This window comes from Planococcus citri, chromosome 2, assembly GCF_950023065.1.
Source record: "Planococcus citri chromosome 2, ihPlaCitr1.1, whole genome shotgun sequence".
Lineage (NCBI taxonomy): Eukaryota > Metazoa > Arthropoda > Insecta > Hemiptera > Pseudococcidae > Planococcus > Planococcus citri.
This window is the reverse complement of record NC_088678.1, coordinates 67,198,454-67,213,184: the sequence shown is the minus strand read 5'-3', so window position 1 is coordinate 67,213,184 and position 14,731 is coordinate 67,198,454. Positions and strand designations below refer to the sequence as shown.

General features: G+C 32.5%; 2 protein-coding genes across 6 annotated transcripts; both read left to right on the top strand.

Moving 5' to 3' along the window:
• The first annotated feature begins 1,313 nt into the window (after positions 1 to 1,313).
• LOC135837291 (uncharacterized) lies at positions 1,314 to 10,554 on the top strand. Of its 5 annotated transcripts, none has more exons than XM_065352514.1 (12): positions 1,314 to 1,721; positions 1,798 to 2,042; positions 2,126 to 2,314; positions 2,401 to 2,974; positions 5,307 to 5,569; positions 5,652 to 5,834; positions 5,911 to 6,383; positions 6,697 to 6,953; positions 7,040 to 7,231; positions 7,301 to 7,886; positions 7,992 to 8,260; positions 8,344 to 10,554. In XM_065352514.1, the coding sequence occupies exons 7-12, from the start codon at positions 6,341 to 6,343 to the stop codon at positions 8,527 to 8,529; spliced, it is 1,533 nt and encodes a 510-aa protein (XP_065208586.1). In that variant the 5' UTR covers positions 1,314 to 1,721; positions 1,798 to 2,042; positions 2,126 to 2,314; positions 2,401 to 2,974; positions 5,307 to 5,569; positions 5,652 to 5,834; positions 5,911 to 6,340; the 3' UTR covers positions 8,530 to 10,554. The 5 variants fall into 5 exon arrangements, 2 of the variants coding, with proteins under 2 accessions (XP_065208586.1, XP_065208585.1); XR_010557166.1 differs by having other exon boundaries at positions 1,330 to 1,721; positions 6,697 to 6,945; positions 8,344 to 10,412; XR_010557164.1 differs by having other exon boundaries at positions 1,330 to 1,721; positions 8,344 to 10,412.
• A 1,262-nt stretch (positions 10,555 to 11,816) lies between these two features.
• On the top strand, positions 11,817 to 14,709 carry LOC135837287 (uncharacterized). Its single transcript, XM_065352507.1, has 7 exons — positions 11,817 to 11,950; positions 12,029 to 12,279; positions 12,359 to 12,526; positions 12,604 to 13,213; positions 13,558 to 13,748; positions 13,847 to 14,029; positions 14,119 to 14,709. Exons 1-7 carry the CDS (start codon positions 11,902 to 11,904, stop codon positions 14,356 to 14,358), a joined length of 1,692 nt encoding a protein of 563 aa, XP_065208579.1. The 5' UTR covers positions 11,817 to 11,901; the 3' UTR covers positions 14,359 to 14,709.
• Positions 14,710 to 14,731: the final 22 nt, after the last annotated feature.

Below are 14,731 nucleotides of genomic sequence, written 5' to 3'. Positions count from 1 at the left end.
CATCAGTCCCTCAAATAATCTTGATCCCCCCGAAATGGTGCTCACTGAAGTATGTAAAATTTTGTTGAAAAATTTCCATTTTTGTTTAAAATTCTTTCCAACGACCACATTTTCAAGAAAAAAACTCCATTTTTTTCCAACTTTAGAACCTTCACAGAGCAATATTGTTTGGAAGGCTTACAGAGGGTTTCTCTTGAAAAAAAGAGTTATTTTTGGAGCATTCTGACTAGAAATTTCAAATCTTAAAAACATGTTTCAGACAGCTCAATTTTTGATGTTCTTTAATTCCCAGTGGTCCCATATAAGGAGACCAACATAGCTAAGATTTTTTCTTGAAAAGGGAATAATCTAGAATTCTGACACAAAATGGGTAATTTTCAAATAAAATGTAACCAAAATTGAGTTCATTCTATTTTCAAAATTTAGGTTCCATACAAGAAAACGAAAAATGTTAGGGGGACCGAGGGAAATTTTTTTGAACAGAGGATTAAACCTTATAGAAAACTTCTGATGTAAAAACGAACAATATTTGGATACATTTTTTTTGTTGTTTTTTAATTTTTGCAATTTGGGAATAAACTTTTTGATAGGACTGAATTGCACATCTTTCGGGACGATTTGTAGGTAGGTAGATACAGCTGAACTACAAAACCCTCAAGAAAAAGATATTATTTTTCAAAATTTGAATATCTAATTCGTTCAAATAAAATTATGATTAGGTAGTTGAACTGCATAAGAAGACATGTACCCAACTTATTAATATTTATTTACAAACAAATTAACTTTCTCCATCTCATAACAGATAATCTCAAATTAAGTATAATTAAGCTGTAGGTATATAGAATATAGATAGTAGGTATGTACCTAATTGATTTTTTAAACTTGAAATAAACTTATTTCATCACAACTTGATCGAAATATCAATTTATGTACTTGTATATTTAATCATATTGCGTAATCATATTTTATCCCTCATTATTTCATCTTTAAGCCAATTTAAAATACAAATATATGAAAGTATTTAATTTAATTTGTCACTAAAATGAATCATTTTCTCATAAAAAGGAACAATAGATAGGTATCTATATGAGAACTAAAGAGTTCAAAACTTAAAAATATAATTTTCAAAAAAATACGAGTGCTTATTCATTTAATTAAATCATCCTAGGAAGAATATGATAAGGGATCTAGAAACTGATTGATACTAATACTCAGATAAATCCCATTACCTAACGAAAATTTCATCATAATATTATCACATATCCCAGATATGTGGTTACAAAAATAAAACGAGAACATCCAAATTGAAAAATGAAGGTAAATTTCAGCCACTTGTGTTCGTGATTATTATTTCAATAAATCTGTAACGAGATAGAAAAGCGGTCGTATTCAATTTGGGCAATACCTATTATAAAAAGATAACGAATAAAAAATTATATGCTATATTGACAATGAAAATATCTAAAGATAAACAACCTATAATCGTATGTTCCAATTTATTATTTTCATTAGTAGTTGATTAGGTATCCCTGATCGAATTCGAAACATCATTCAGTTCAAAAACTAGCAAAACAAAAATTTATTTTCCTCATCTGTTTTCGACACAACTAAGTATATCTATCGAGTTGGTAAATGTGAAACGACGAGGTTTTCCATTCCTAATAACAAGAAGATGATTTACAAAATGAAGATTCTATTCAGCATTCTATTTATATTAAAAAGTACGTAAATTCCAATACCTTTAGAGTTTAAAAAACTCGCCCATTTAATCAAGAAACTCATTATTCTATTTGATAGCCTGCTCTCGATCATCAGCGACACATTCTTCTTCCGAATCAGAAAGCATACGAAGCTCTATAGCTGGAATATTTCAAGCAGTCGTGACAGCCACAACTTTTTCTTTTTTTGAACCCATCAGAGAAACTTCCACCACCACTGGGATTGAATTAGAAATTGAAAATCAGACGTACTTATACTATTCGTGGGAAAGAGAAAATTATTCGTTTGCAATACTACACATTGATTTCGTTCGTAGTGCAATGGTAAGTAAGTTTATCCAGCTTGATAAAAAAAAAAATCTCCAACCCAAAGGGTAAGTAATTGTCACAATTACGTTTTTCTTTAGAACATGACCGTACAAGAATATCGCATACCAAAATCGGGAAAGATAGTTAACAAACGTACAAAAGAAAGTTACTTAATTTTCGACTTAGACATCGGACTCGAGAACATTACGATCAAAACCGACAAATTATTCGAGCTCAATTCACACGAAAAATGCGCAATTGAAGTTTCATTCGATGATCTGACAACAGTAAGTCTTCTTGTAGTTTCTTACTTAGAATTTATTCTTCAGAAATCCATTACCTATACTTCCTCGCCGTTGTTCTTTAATTTCAGCAAGAAACCCCATCAAAACCCTGCGAATTAATTTCATACGATCATTTTCGATCTGAAGAAGATAAACGTCTAGCCCAACAATGCAAATCCGCATTTCTGCCAATGATACGCGTCAAGTTTCTGGAACATGGCAAAACACTCGTCGATAGTTTACGTTTGAAAACCGCCCAGTTATTTTTTTCGAATCGCCCGAATCCACTAGCTACATACTCAATATCAACATTTCCTTACTTTTGCTTCAATTTAAGAAACATAACTATTCGAGGGCTAGTAAATTACCAAGTGCTTAACAAAACCGCCGAACCATTCGTTTATACCCTGTGGATAAAAGATATTCTAGGAATTATGATTTTGGATTATAATTCAACAGTTGAAACTCCGATGCAGATGAATTTCGTTGCGGAACACATTTCCATATCGATCGACTTGAAAAAAAATCTTATCAATGTACAGGCTCAAAATTATTGGGTGGTTCGAGCCGCAGAACAGGCATTGTTAACTGACCATCGTTCGGAAATAATAATGCAACATGTGGAATCAGCAATCGCAACGACGTTGATGCCATCGATGAAATGTAAGAAACACTTCACGGAACTTGATAATTATTTGTACTACCAACGCATAAGTGAACGCAATAATGAAATCAAATTCCTCAAAATTTTGCAACAGACAATTATTGAGGGTAGAAAGTAACTATTCGACTGAAAATGTAGAAAGAGAGAGGGTCTTCAAAAAACCATTACATATCATTAAAAAACAAAAAAACAACCCCCTAAGAGAATTTCCTGCATTCAATTATTCCTTTGCATCTCAGCTTCAAAATCATCACATTAAAGCCATAAACGGGACAATATTTTGAAGCAGGACAAAAACAAGGCTTTTGGACAAAATATATCTCAATGTTTGAATTGGGAAAGGGTTTAAAATTCAAGTCAGAATTTTTTTAGCTAAAATTCTCAAAAAAAAAACTGAAAAATGAAGAAAAAAGGAATTCTTGAAAATTTAGGTAAAATAACTGGACTTTTTTTGCCAATTTCGAAAAAAATTATGGACTTTTTTTGTCAATTTTGAAAAAAATGGAACTTTTTTGGCAAATTTAACAACAAATTACGCCTTTATGACAATTTTAACAAAAACACGACTATTCTTTTCAGTTTTTTAAAAAAAATGTTTTTCAAAAATTTTGACAAAAGCAGAATTTTTTTGAGACTTTTGATAAAAGACAGACAATGACATTTATTGAAAATTTTTTCAAAACAGGACTTCCTTGACGATTTTGGAAAAAATTTGACTTTTTCGAAATCTTTGACGGAAAATAAGCCTTTCTAGTAAATTTTGATTTAAAAAAAGCAACACTTCTTCGATCATTTAAAAAAAAAAAAAAAAAACCGGGCATTTTTAGACAATTTTTCCGAAAACCGGACTTTTTTGAGAATTTTGGCAGAAACGGGACTTTTTTTTACAATTTTTGGCAGAAAACAGAGAACTTTGTTCACAATTTGGTCCAAAAAGCAGGATTTTTTATGGAAATTTTGACAAAAGTTGTGACTCTGATGATATGTCATTTTGGCAGAAATGGGACTTTTTGACAATTTTGAAAAAAATGAAACTTTTTTGCCAAATTTAACAACAAATAACGCCTTTTTGACAATTTTAACAAAAACAAAACTTTTCTTTTTCAATTTTGAAAAAAAAAAATTTCAAGAATTTCGACAAAAGCAGAATTTTTTTGGCATTTTTTGAGAATTCTGCAAAAACAGGACTTCCTTGATGATTTTGGCAAAAATTTGACTTTTTCGATAACTTTAAAATAAAAAACAAGCTTTTCTAGTAAATTTTGATTTAAAAAAAGCAAGACTTCTTCGATAATTTTCAGAAAAAATAGGTCATTTTCAGACAATTTTTTCTAAAAACCAGGACTTTTTTGAATATGTTGGCAGAAACGGGACTTTTTTCACAATTTTGGCATAAAACAGAACTTTTTTCACAATTTGATCCAAAAAGCAAGATTTTTATGAAAATGTTGACAAAAGTTGTGACTCTTTGATAATAATTTTGGCAGAAATGGAACTTTTTCGATAGCTTTGGCAAATAAAACTTGACTTTTTGACAATTTGGAAAAACAACCCAGCTTACAACCAAATTTATTTAAGATTTTGACAAAACCAGGATTTTTTCGACATTTTTGACAAGAGAAAAGAACTTTCCTGACTATTTATAGGCCAAAAAGCAGGATAACGAGCAGAATAGCAGGACACGCGAGTAAAATGCAGGACAAAAGTAACGAAAGCAGGAAAAGCAGATGATTTGAGCAGCCGTATCTGTCCAATAAAATTTCTCAGCAATCAAAATGGTGTCTAAAAAAATTTTAGAAATAAAAAAAAATTTGGCTAATCAAACAAAACTACATAACACAATAGGGAAAAAAAGAGGTTAGGGAGAAGTTTTCCAGTGGGTGTATCAAAAAACAAAAACTTCAAATTAAAGGTGATAAAAATTGGTAAAAACACATTTACTTTACATCTAGAGCTTTCCTCAAGTTTTCAACAGTCATCTTCGCTTCTTCAGTGGAAGAATAAATCTATGATTGGATTTAAAAAATTACCTGCTAAATTAATTAACTCAAAAGATCAACTAATTTTTTTAAAACAAAACTCTCACGTTTTCCTGCAAATGCAAAACTTCCTACAAATCATCCCCCTCCCCCCATCACCATCAAACCTTTCAATTGCACTACAAAACTTGGCAAGCTAGAAAAACTTGGATTTTCGGGATTAGAAAGATCAATTTCTTGGCCAAAATTCTAGCTCAGCGTCGAAAATGGATAATTATTTATTTATAAAGTACTAACTAGCCAAGTTCATAGTGACCTATGCATTTACATGGTAATTCTTTTATGTCGACAGTTGGGTTGATCAAAAACCAAACATATAAAATTTATGACATGGAATCACCGACAGGAAAAATGCTCGATAAAATCGCGCAGAAATCTGACTGGAAAACAATAAAGGAGATGCTCAGCGAATGGGTGCCATTCAACGACGAACACATCAGCAATCAGACAGAACCATACGAGTATCATGTTTCATTTCCAAACGTAACAATCAATCTGATTTCGAGAAGACCTTATCCAGAGACAATTCAATGTCAATTCCCCAACAACCTGACTGTAAGTTCAATCTCACCTATACCTTCAAAAAGACCCTTATCATTGGATTAAAATTACTCTTGCAATTAAAAATGCATTACAGATGAGACATGAAATGAGGGTTGCTCCAATAAGCAAATTTCGTTTGAGTAATAAACGAGGGAACGGAATCGATATAAATTTCCATGCTAATTTCACATCCATAAGTTTTTCTCAAATTACTCCAAATGCATCTAGTGACAGTGACAGCTGCGAATATTATTTACATAATAATGAAGATATCAAAGTAAGTATAGGTAACATGAGAAGCAATAAACTTGTTGACTTTCAAAGACAATTAATCGAGAAAAAAATCATTTCAGGTTGAATTTTCACCAATAAAAAATACCAGTCGAGACACAGATGAGCTCAAACTGAAGAGAAAAATCGATACTGCGTTGATCTCAATGGCTAAGGAAAGAATTACTCAAAATATCAAGCCACTGGTTTGTGTTCCATTCAGAGTATGTTCTCAAGTAGTACAAACAGTCGATGATTTTTTCCAACGCTTCCTCGATAATGTTTTGGAAAAATGTTCGTTGCGAAAAAAGACGAAATCAAGATGAACCATGGCCATTGGAATAATAATCATTTGCCTGCTCGTATCTCACTCTTAATCTTATTAGTGATGATGAAAACGATCAAATTAAAACCTATCGATGGTTGATTTTTCGAAATAGATATTTTAAAAATACTATTCAAGTTTAAGATTTGAATTCAAAGTTGAGTTAATATGTATAATTTATTGTAAATATGTACATAGATAAAGTAATATGGGCAAGTTTAATATTTATAAGTAAGTACTTTGATTTGTACATATTTTGATTCAATAGACAGTAAATTGTCAACTTTTTTTTCAAAAAAAAAAATAAAATAAAAAATTACTCTTAATTTTTACCTTTTAATATTTTATACCGAGTTCCCCAACCCAAGACTGATGGAAAGTACTAAGCCTGGTAATCCAACAATTCAAACTGCGTAAAAGTTAGTAGGGTTGCCAACCCTTAAAATAGAAGGGGAATTCAGGATGGGCAAAACATGAACACAAACTTTTCTGGACAATAAATTGCTCTTCAATTTCAATATTTCAATTTTATTCTATTTTACAGATACGTATTTGGCATCAGCTGATACAATAATGCAATTGAACTCGACTGAGACCATACGCAATTCCATAATCGACATATTTCAAATCTTCGAAACGACAAAAATTTCAAAATTATTCGACGAGAATGAAAATCTCAACACAACTGTACATTTTACACTCAAAAATACGACTCAAAATGTTCATCTTCACCAGCTGCATGTTCACAAGCAACGATTCCCATTCCTGAACATGTATTGTAATTTCTCCAACGGTAATTTGGTAAATTCAGCCTCGCAAAATATTCTTAGAATCGTCATAAATCACTCAGCACAACTATATATATCACACTGACACATTGATTTCAGCACTTCACCGCAGAGGAACTCACCATCTCTATTAATGGAACCATGCAGAACCCAGACAACTCATCAAAAAACCATTTCAGTTTAAACTGGACAGCAACTTTGAAGGCAGTCCTCATCAAAATTACTGGATTATTCACAAACCTTTCGAATGAAGAATTGCCAATTGATGTTTCCTTTCGTAAATTCTGCGAGGTCAGTACAACACATCAAATCATCAAATTCTAGTCGAGTATACCTTTTTTTTATCTCATCACATTTTAGGACTTCCCCTACGAAATTTACAACGAATCATTGCACAGTTCCAAACCAGCAATCGCAGACCAAAAACTCATGGAAAAATCTCTGACACCTAAAATGATATCCCTTGTACGTAAATACCTTATTACACGAGGCAGAAAACTCTTAAACGAATATTTTAGACAAAACCTTCGAACGAATTACTTTTCAAACCATTCGAATCTTTTGGAAAATCACCATCGATACGAGTATTTCATACCGAACGTATCCTCCATCTGGTTCGACTTGACCAACATCACGATCTTCGGACTGGCGAATTTTAAATCATTCAACGCTGTCGTTAAGAAAGATGACTCTTTTATTGGTGCTTTGTTAATGAGAGATATCGAGGGAACCATGATTTTAGATTACGGATCTTTAATCGAAGCACCGATCGAGTTGAATTTCAATGCGAGTTGCATCGAGATATTGATCAAAAGGAGTGGTGATCGAGTCTATGTGGAAGCTCAAAATTACAAAATCACTCCGACCATGAGCGATCATCGATCTGCTGTTACAATGCAACGTATTGAGTATGCAATAGCAGCGTCGATGTGGCCATCGATGAATGGTAAGTAAGTGATAACTGATTATTTTTTTTATTAAATAGGTATGTACTACCTATCAGAACTCTAGATAGGTACTAATATGTAGATTTCTTCAAAAATGTATACAGTTTTCTGGAAAGAACACCAGTTAAGAAGAATATATGATCCAGAATCTCCACATCGAAAAACCGACTGGAACACGATCGCACAATTATTCAACAAATCAATCCCATTTGACTACAATCCTCCGACTAACATAACAACCACTGTTGTTTCCAACTGCATCGAGCAAAAAGCACAGAAATTCGACATTTCATTTCATAATATGACCGTTAAGCTCACTTTGGGCAATCATTATCCAAAAGAAATCGACTGTGAATTTCTCCACAGTCTGAAAGTAAGTTCAACTTCAATTTGCATAACATTTATATAGGAAATGTTTTCGTTAACGATTAAAATACTCGTAATTATGTGTTACAGGTGAATTACGAAATGAAAGCAAATCCTACTGAAAACATAAGTCTCCATAATAATGGCAACATTATCAGTATCAATTTTCACGCCAATTTTACTTCGATAATTTTTTCAACCACAGGATCAAACAATTCGAGGATAAATAACACCTGCGAAGTATATAACATACCAATTCAAGATGATATTGAATAAGATCCCTTGTTAACAAATTAATAATGAAATCATTTCGAAAGTCATTGAACTGCCTTAGCTCATTCAAAAAATGAGATAGGTAGGTATTAGACTTCGAAATTTCTTAGACATTTGGCCGAAATAAATATTTGTGAGGGTATGCGACATCAAAATTTTTACCATTCGGGACTAAAATTTAACATGTTTCGTTCAAAAGAGGTGACCAGACCAAGCTGCTCTTCTACTTCCTCCTCCCCCGCCAACAAAAGTTCTACTTTTATGAGGAAGATACACAAACATTCCTCAACAATTTTCAAAAAAGGAATTCCTCTTGAGCCATATAGCATAGTTTTTTAAAATTAAAAAGCATGAAAATTTCATCAACGTTCAACGATGGTGTTCTCAAAAAAAATTTCTACATTTTTCAACCCTTTGCGAAGTTGTGTTAAAATTTCTGCATCAAATTGGTCATTATAATTTTTTTCTCTTGAAAAGTTCATAGTTTTTTTATAGTTTGAAAAAAAAACTTTCGAAATTTAAAGCATTTTTTGAAAAATTTGTTCAAAAAAGTTTCGAAAAAATGTTTGCTTTTTATAAAAATATAATAAGTATGTGTATTTTCTCTCAATAAATTTTCAGTCCTAAATTTTTCACTTTTCTTCAAATAAAATTTTTGAACGTAAATATCAAACAAAACGTCTCCAGAAATTTATGAAAAAAATTTCATGCAGCAACTAGAAAAATCCAACCCACAATAAACAAAATTATACTAAACTACTGAGAATTCTACGCAAATGTTTCAATCTATTTTTATTTGTGGTAATTTTAAGAATGTTCCCAATAATATTTATGGTACATAGAAAGGGAAAGAGAATAAAAACAACTTTTTCTTCAAATAATTTTCTCAAAGGACACGAAAAATCTAGGAGCAAATTGATCAAAAATTTACTTTTGAATTGACACCCTTGTAATTTCATCAAATTAACCATCTAACATTATCAAAAATTTCAATAAGTCCCAACTAAAATATTGGTGCCCAAAGTTCACTCTATACAAAATTTCTGGACGAAACTGAATATTTTCTAGAAGTTTCAGAGTGGTCTAAAAGTGATTGTGGGCGTCGTTTGATGGAGTTTGAGTACTTCGAATTGGAGTTGAGAGGTATACTTCGTGAGACTATTAACCAATCTTTTTTAGGACCCGTTGGAACATAATTCTCTTTCAATCCTCGTCAAAAAGCATCACTTGTTTAAGATTTCTGACATAATAACGGATTTTAAGCATTTTGAGTCATTAAAACAAGTTTTTTAAATCTTTTTTTTTGAAACCAAAAGCAGTTGTTTTTGGTCTTTAAAAACAATTTTTCAAGTCATAAGAACAGGTTTAACAATTTTTCAAGTCTTGAGAACAGGTTTATAGTAAAATAGAGGAAAGATTTTAGTCGTATAAACAGGTTTTGAAATGTACAAACAGGTTTTATTAGCATAAAAATAGGGTTTTCAAGTCAAAAAACAGGGTTTTTTTGCAATCATAGACCTAATTTTTGCAGTGAAAATAATTTTTCAGGCATGAAAAAAAAAAGTTTTTCAAATCATAAAAACTGGGTTTCAGTCATTAAGAAATGGTTTTTAGACATTAAAAATGGGATTTTAGTCATTAAAAATTGGTTCTTTTCATCATAAAAACCATTTTTCAAAGATTTGTCAAAACTCCATAAACGGATTTTATAACATGTTACGTACATCCAAAGAGGCCAATTTGGAGGATTCTCTAGTTGGAAATAAAAATGCACTTCCTTGCAGCTGAAAAAGTATGAGGACCTGAAGAGTAAAAAAATCACTAAAACTTGGTTTTCTCCCCTCAAAAATTCTCTAAAGCATTCATTTTTGAATAATAATAAACCAAATAAATCTCTGTATAACTTTCGATTTCTTATCGATTTATTTCTATTCAGTTCATCTCCTCTACTCCCCCCCTCCCTCCTCCCTAAAATTTGTACACAATCTCATGCGAATTTCGGGTCAATGACATTCATTCCTTCTCAAACACTTCAAATCGAACACCAAATCAAGTCCAGGGAGAGGGGATTATCAGCACACAACACTTCATTCAGCTGATACGAGTAGAATATTTTATACATTCACAATTCAATAACACTCTGAATAAAATTTCAACAGCTCATCCGTATACCTCACATTCCACGCACATTTCACTTATCTCCCTCCTTTCCTGCCCTCAAAACACCTTAATACCATACATAACTTCACTTCGAAGAAAAAAACAAGCCAGGTCCGGGGGGACTTGGCAAGTGGGTTCCCCACATTTGGATTTAAAAAAATCCTCTTTTGTTCGAAGAATTTTCTATGCAACCAAAGTGATTAATTTTTTTCAGATTAAAATTAAAGTTAAAAAAACCAAGTATACTATAATGGGAAACAATTAAGTGAAACATAATGGATAAATTGAGTGCTCAGAATATTTTTGTTCGACTTGATATTATTTTTGCAGCAATGTTATGGCTATTTCTCTGTTTTACCCTACACAGGAATAAATACAAATCCAAAATCGTTAATTCGTTAATAAGAGGTTTTTAAAAATTCAAAAATTTGAAAACAAAAACTCAAAAAATTAATACCTATTTAATTCGGACTGGTTTTCTTTTCTATAACATCGTGGGAAAGAAAAGAAAAGAAAAATGAGATGTTATTGTGAATATTTGAATTTATTTTCCAAATTTTTAGGGTCCATAATTTACAACTTTTTCATAAAATGTTTAGGTACATAAATAAAAATATCGACGAAACAAGTATTCGCAAATTGTAGTAGGTTTTCGAATTATTTAACCTTAAACAAACGTTCAAGACAATAAAAATTAAAAATCTTACAGTGTCTTCGATTTTAATCGAAGGAACAAATTGTTGGCTGATAAAACCGAAGTTGAAAATGCTTATCAAAGAGCTTTGTTGAAAAAACTGAAAGTGACTCGGCAAGTATAAAGGTGTCTTATGTGTAGCGTAATACGCAACACTTAAGACACCTTTCTAAATAACGTGGCGCGTCAAGGAATTCTCCATAGCGATTTTAATAGGATTCCCTTTGGTGGGGGAACCTTAAAAATCTGTTTATTTTGTACCGCAATCACATGCAAATCACATTCACAACCGAGACCGAAGAACTCACGAGTCATTAACATTTCGTAAAAACTATAATCTCGTTAATCTCGAACAAGTAAGCCGATTCAATTTCAAAACTACGACCTATAAGGATACCCAACGATCCGAATCCGATAAATATATTGATATGTTTAGGCGAAATTTCGATCTAAATATTTCTCCGAGGCGATTAAACGCATATGTCGAGTCGAGTGATCGCAATGATTTAAAGTTGAGCATCATGAATTGCAAAACAACGATTTTATTTTTTCTATTATACACCTTCAAAAGTACGTACCTAATTATAAAATTCATTTTCCATTTTTTCAATTTCATAATCATTTTTATCTCTGTTTAATAAAATGCAGATGGGTGCTCTTCATTGTCAACCCAAACATTGCCCAAATATGACATGACCGAAACCCTAAGGAGCTCTATTAACGCGTTATTTGAAAATGTTGGGACCGTGGCTGCGGGAAAATTCATCAAACAGATGGAAACTCGTCATACTCGACTCGACTATCCACTGGAACATGGAATCCTGCTAAAAGAAATTCACGCTTCGGTGATGGGTTCGGTGGGCCGGAAGTTTGATTGCAATTTCCTCGATGAAGATTTGGTAAAAATAAGTGATCAATTTTCCAATAAATAATTCGAGAATTTGGCTTCAATTTTAAAACATGAACGATTCATTTCAGCGCATAAAAATCGACCATCTTCATACAGAAGTAATCGGATTTATACGTAAAGATGGCCACTCAGGTAGTTTACCACCGATGACGGTGAATTTCGATGACTTTTCAATACACATGAGCGATCAACTTTTTATCAATATTTCATACTCGAAAGCAGAAATGAATTTCAACGTAAGTATAGTTCAAAAATGGAAATACGTATATCGAATAACTCCTAATAAACTGCTCTAAAAATATTATAATTTCAGGAAAGACAAGAAACAAGAGGAAGTTTCTGGCACGGAAATTCGCTCACAGACGAACAAAAAGAGCAATTGAAAAAATCAATCAAATCAGTCCTTCCAACGCTGGTCATCGATACGATTAGAAATGACGATCAATACGCTGAGACATTGAACAAAAGCATATTTCGTTGGCCCAAAAAGGATCTCGAATCGACAGTGCCCGATTTCCAAGACTCCGAATCACAATATTACTATCTTATTCGTGAAGTCCCATTCCCATTATTCAATCTGAAGAATATTGTGATTCGAGGTTTATCGAATTTCGAATCGCTTAAATCCGATGACCAATTAGACGATCTCGCCCACGTTTTGACCATCGCAAATGTTCGAGGAAGTTTAATGGTAGATTATAAAGCTGTGAATAAGACATCGTCCAAGTCTTCCAAGTTGGACTTTACAGCAGATCGTTTGGTCATAACGGTAAGCTCGAATAAAGATCGTGTTAACGTCGAAGCTCGAGATTATAGGATTACTCGGAGTGAATCTGATGTTCCGTTGAGTTTTGATCAATCTGCGATGATGGTGCATAATATCGAATCGGCCATTGCGTCTTCTTTGATGCGATTCAAGAAAGGTGAGTCATTTCCAACACTCGTTTCATGTTCTAATTTCCAAAATAAATGAAGCAAAAATCAAAATAAGTTCAAAATTTCCATCAATTTTACTAATTTTCTCTTAATTTTATAAGTTTTTGAAAAAAGGTAATCCTGCCCTAATTTCTCTCGACCTCATCGGTTCGTTCTGTAACCCTATTTTATGAATTAATATCCCTTTCATTGGGTTCACGAATTTTCGAACAACCTCAGCACTTAACAGAACTACCTCTCCCCCCCATCTCTATACATTCGTTTCATTTTAAATCAAGTACTTAATCAATTTATTAATTTTGCGATGTTTTTTTTCGCCTTATCAAAACAGTTTGGTGGAAAGAATCCCAATCGTTGAAAAAATACGATAACGAAGCCCGAGTAAGACACTCACTGGACGGAATCGTGGGCAAAAAAGGACAATACGACTACCAAATTTCATTCCACAACATCACCGTAAAACTGGTCTCTGGTACTCCTTACCCTCAACAGATCCACTGCGAATTTCCAAACAGTTTGAACGTAATTAATTATCAATTTCACCTAAAACCTGAACTTAGATACTTTTAAGCTTTTATTTGGAATTTTGTCAAATCTCCCATTGTATGTTTACTCATCAGATAACGCATCGAATCAACGCCAAACCGATGGGACACCTGCGTTTAAATAACGAACAAGATAGCACGATTGATATCAATTTCCACGCCAATTTCACATCCATAAATTTCATCGTTGCCAATCCTAATAACTCGAAGGAAACTGACACTTGCGAATTTCAAATACATCCTAATGAAGATATCAAAGTAAGCACATTTTTTTTTCAGAGAAGCTCAACTCAAGAAAGGGAAACTTCTCAATGCGATTGATCATCCTGTACCTTATTCAATTTCAGGTCGAATTGCCTCCTAAAAATGCAGATGAAATTAACAACAACGAGTACAAACTGAAGACTAAACTCGACCAGACATTGACTTCAATGACGTCAGAAGGTTTTACTCGCCGTATAAAACCTGCGGTTTGTTCGCCGTTCAACTTTTGCACAAAATCAGCCAACGTATTCAACGATTATTTGCAGAGTTTTATTAAAAACGTGATGAAAAAATGTTGGCTCATAGGAAATCCTAAACAATGAACGGAATCTGCGACCAAAAACCAATAATGTACGTTGAGCCTATAAACGTTGAATACATTTTGAAATGGTCGGAATTTTAGACGAATAACTTATTCATTGTATGGTAAACCGACCCGACCCTACATGTCTAATTGTCTAGTGAGATATTATTTTTATGGTATGTTAATTTAATATTTTTAAGAACGTATTTTGCAAGATGAAGATTAAATTCCGGTCTGATGAATTTTATCGCATGATTAAACCGATCAAAACAAAAATGAAAATAAATCTCTTGGAATTTGAACATGTGTTGGAGAAAAATACAAGGTGGGGGAAAGAGCACAAATTATTAAATCTTGAAAAAAAAAAAAAGGTCCTCAACCCGAACATTTCC

Excerpts from the sequence above, each read along its gene's own strand:
- LOC135837291 (XM_065352513.1), top strand. The coding sequence starts at position 1,673 with ATGATTTACAAAATGAAGATTCTATTCAGCATTCTATTTATATTAAAA. Across the intron at positions 1,722-1,797 it reads CATTCTATTTATATTAAAAA|CCTGCTCTCGATCATCAGCG; the intron begins GTACGTAAATTC and ends TCTATTTGATAG. Across the intron at positions 5,835-5,910 it reads ATAATAATGAAGATATCAAA|GTTGAATTTTCACCAATAAA; the intron begins GTAAGTATAGGT and ends AAATCATTTCAG.
- LOC135837287 (XM_065352507.1), top strand. The coding sequence starts at position 11,902 with ATGAATTGCAAAACAACGATTTTATTTTTTCTATTATACACCTTCAAA. Across the intron at positions 12,527-12,603 it reads AAGCAGAAATGAATTTCAAC|GAAAGACAAGAAACAAGAGG; the intron begins GTAAGTATAGTT and ends TTATAATTTCAG. Across the intron at positions 14,030-14,118 it reads ATCCTAATGAAGATATCAAA|GTCGAATTGCCTCCTAAAAA; the intron begins GTAAGCACATTT and ends ATTCAATTTCAG.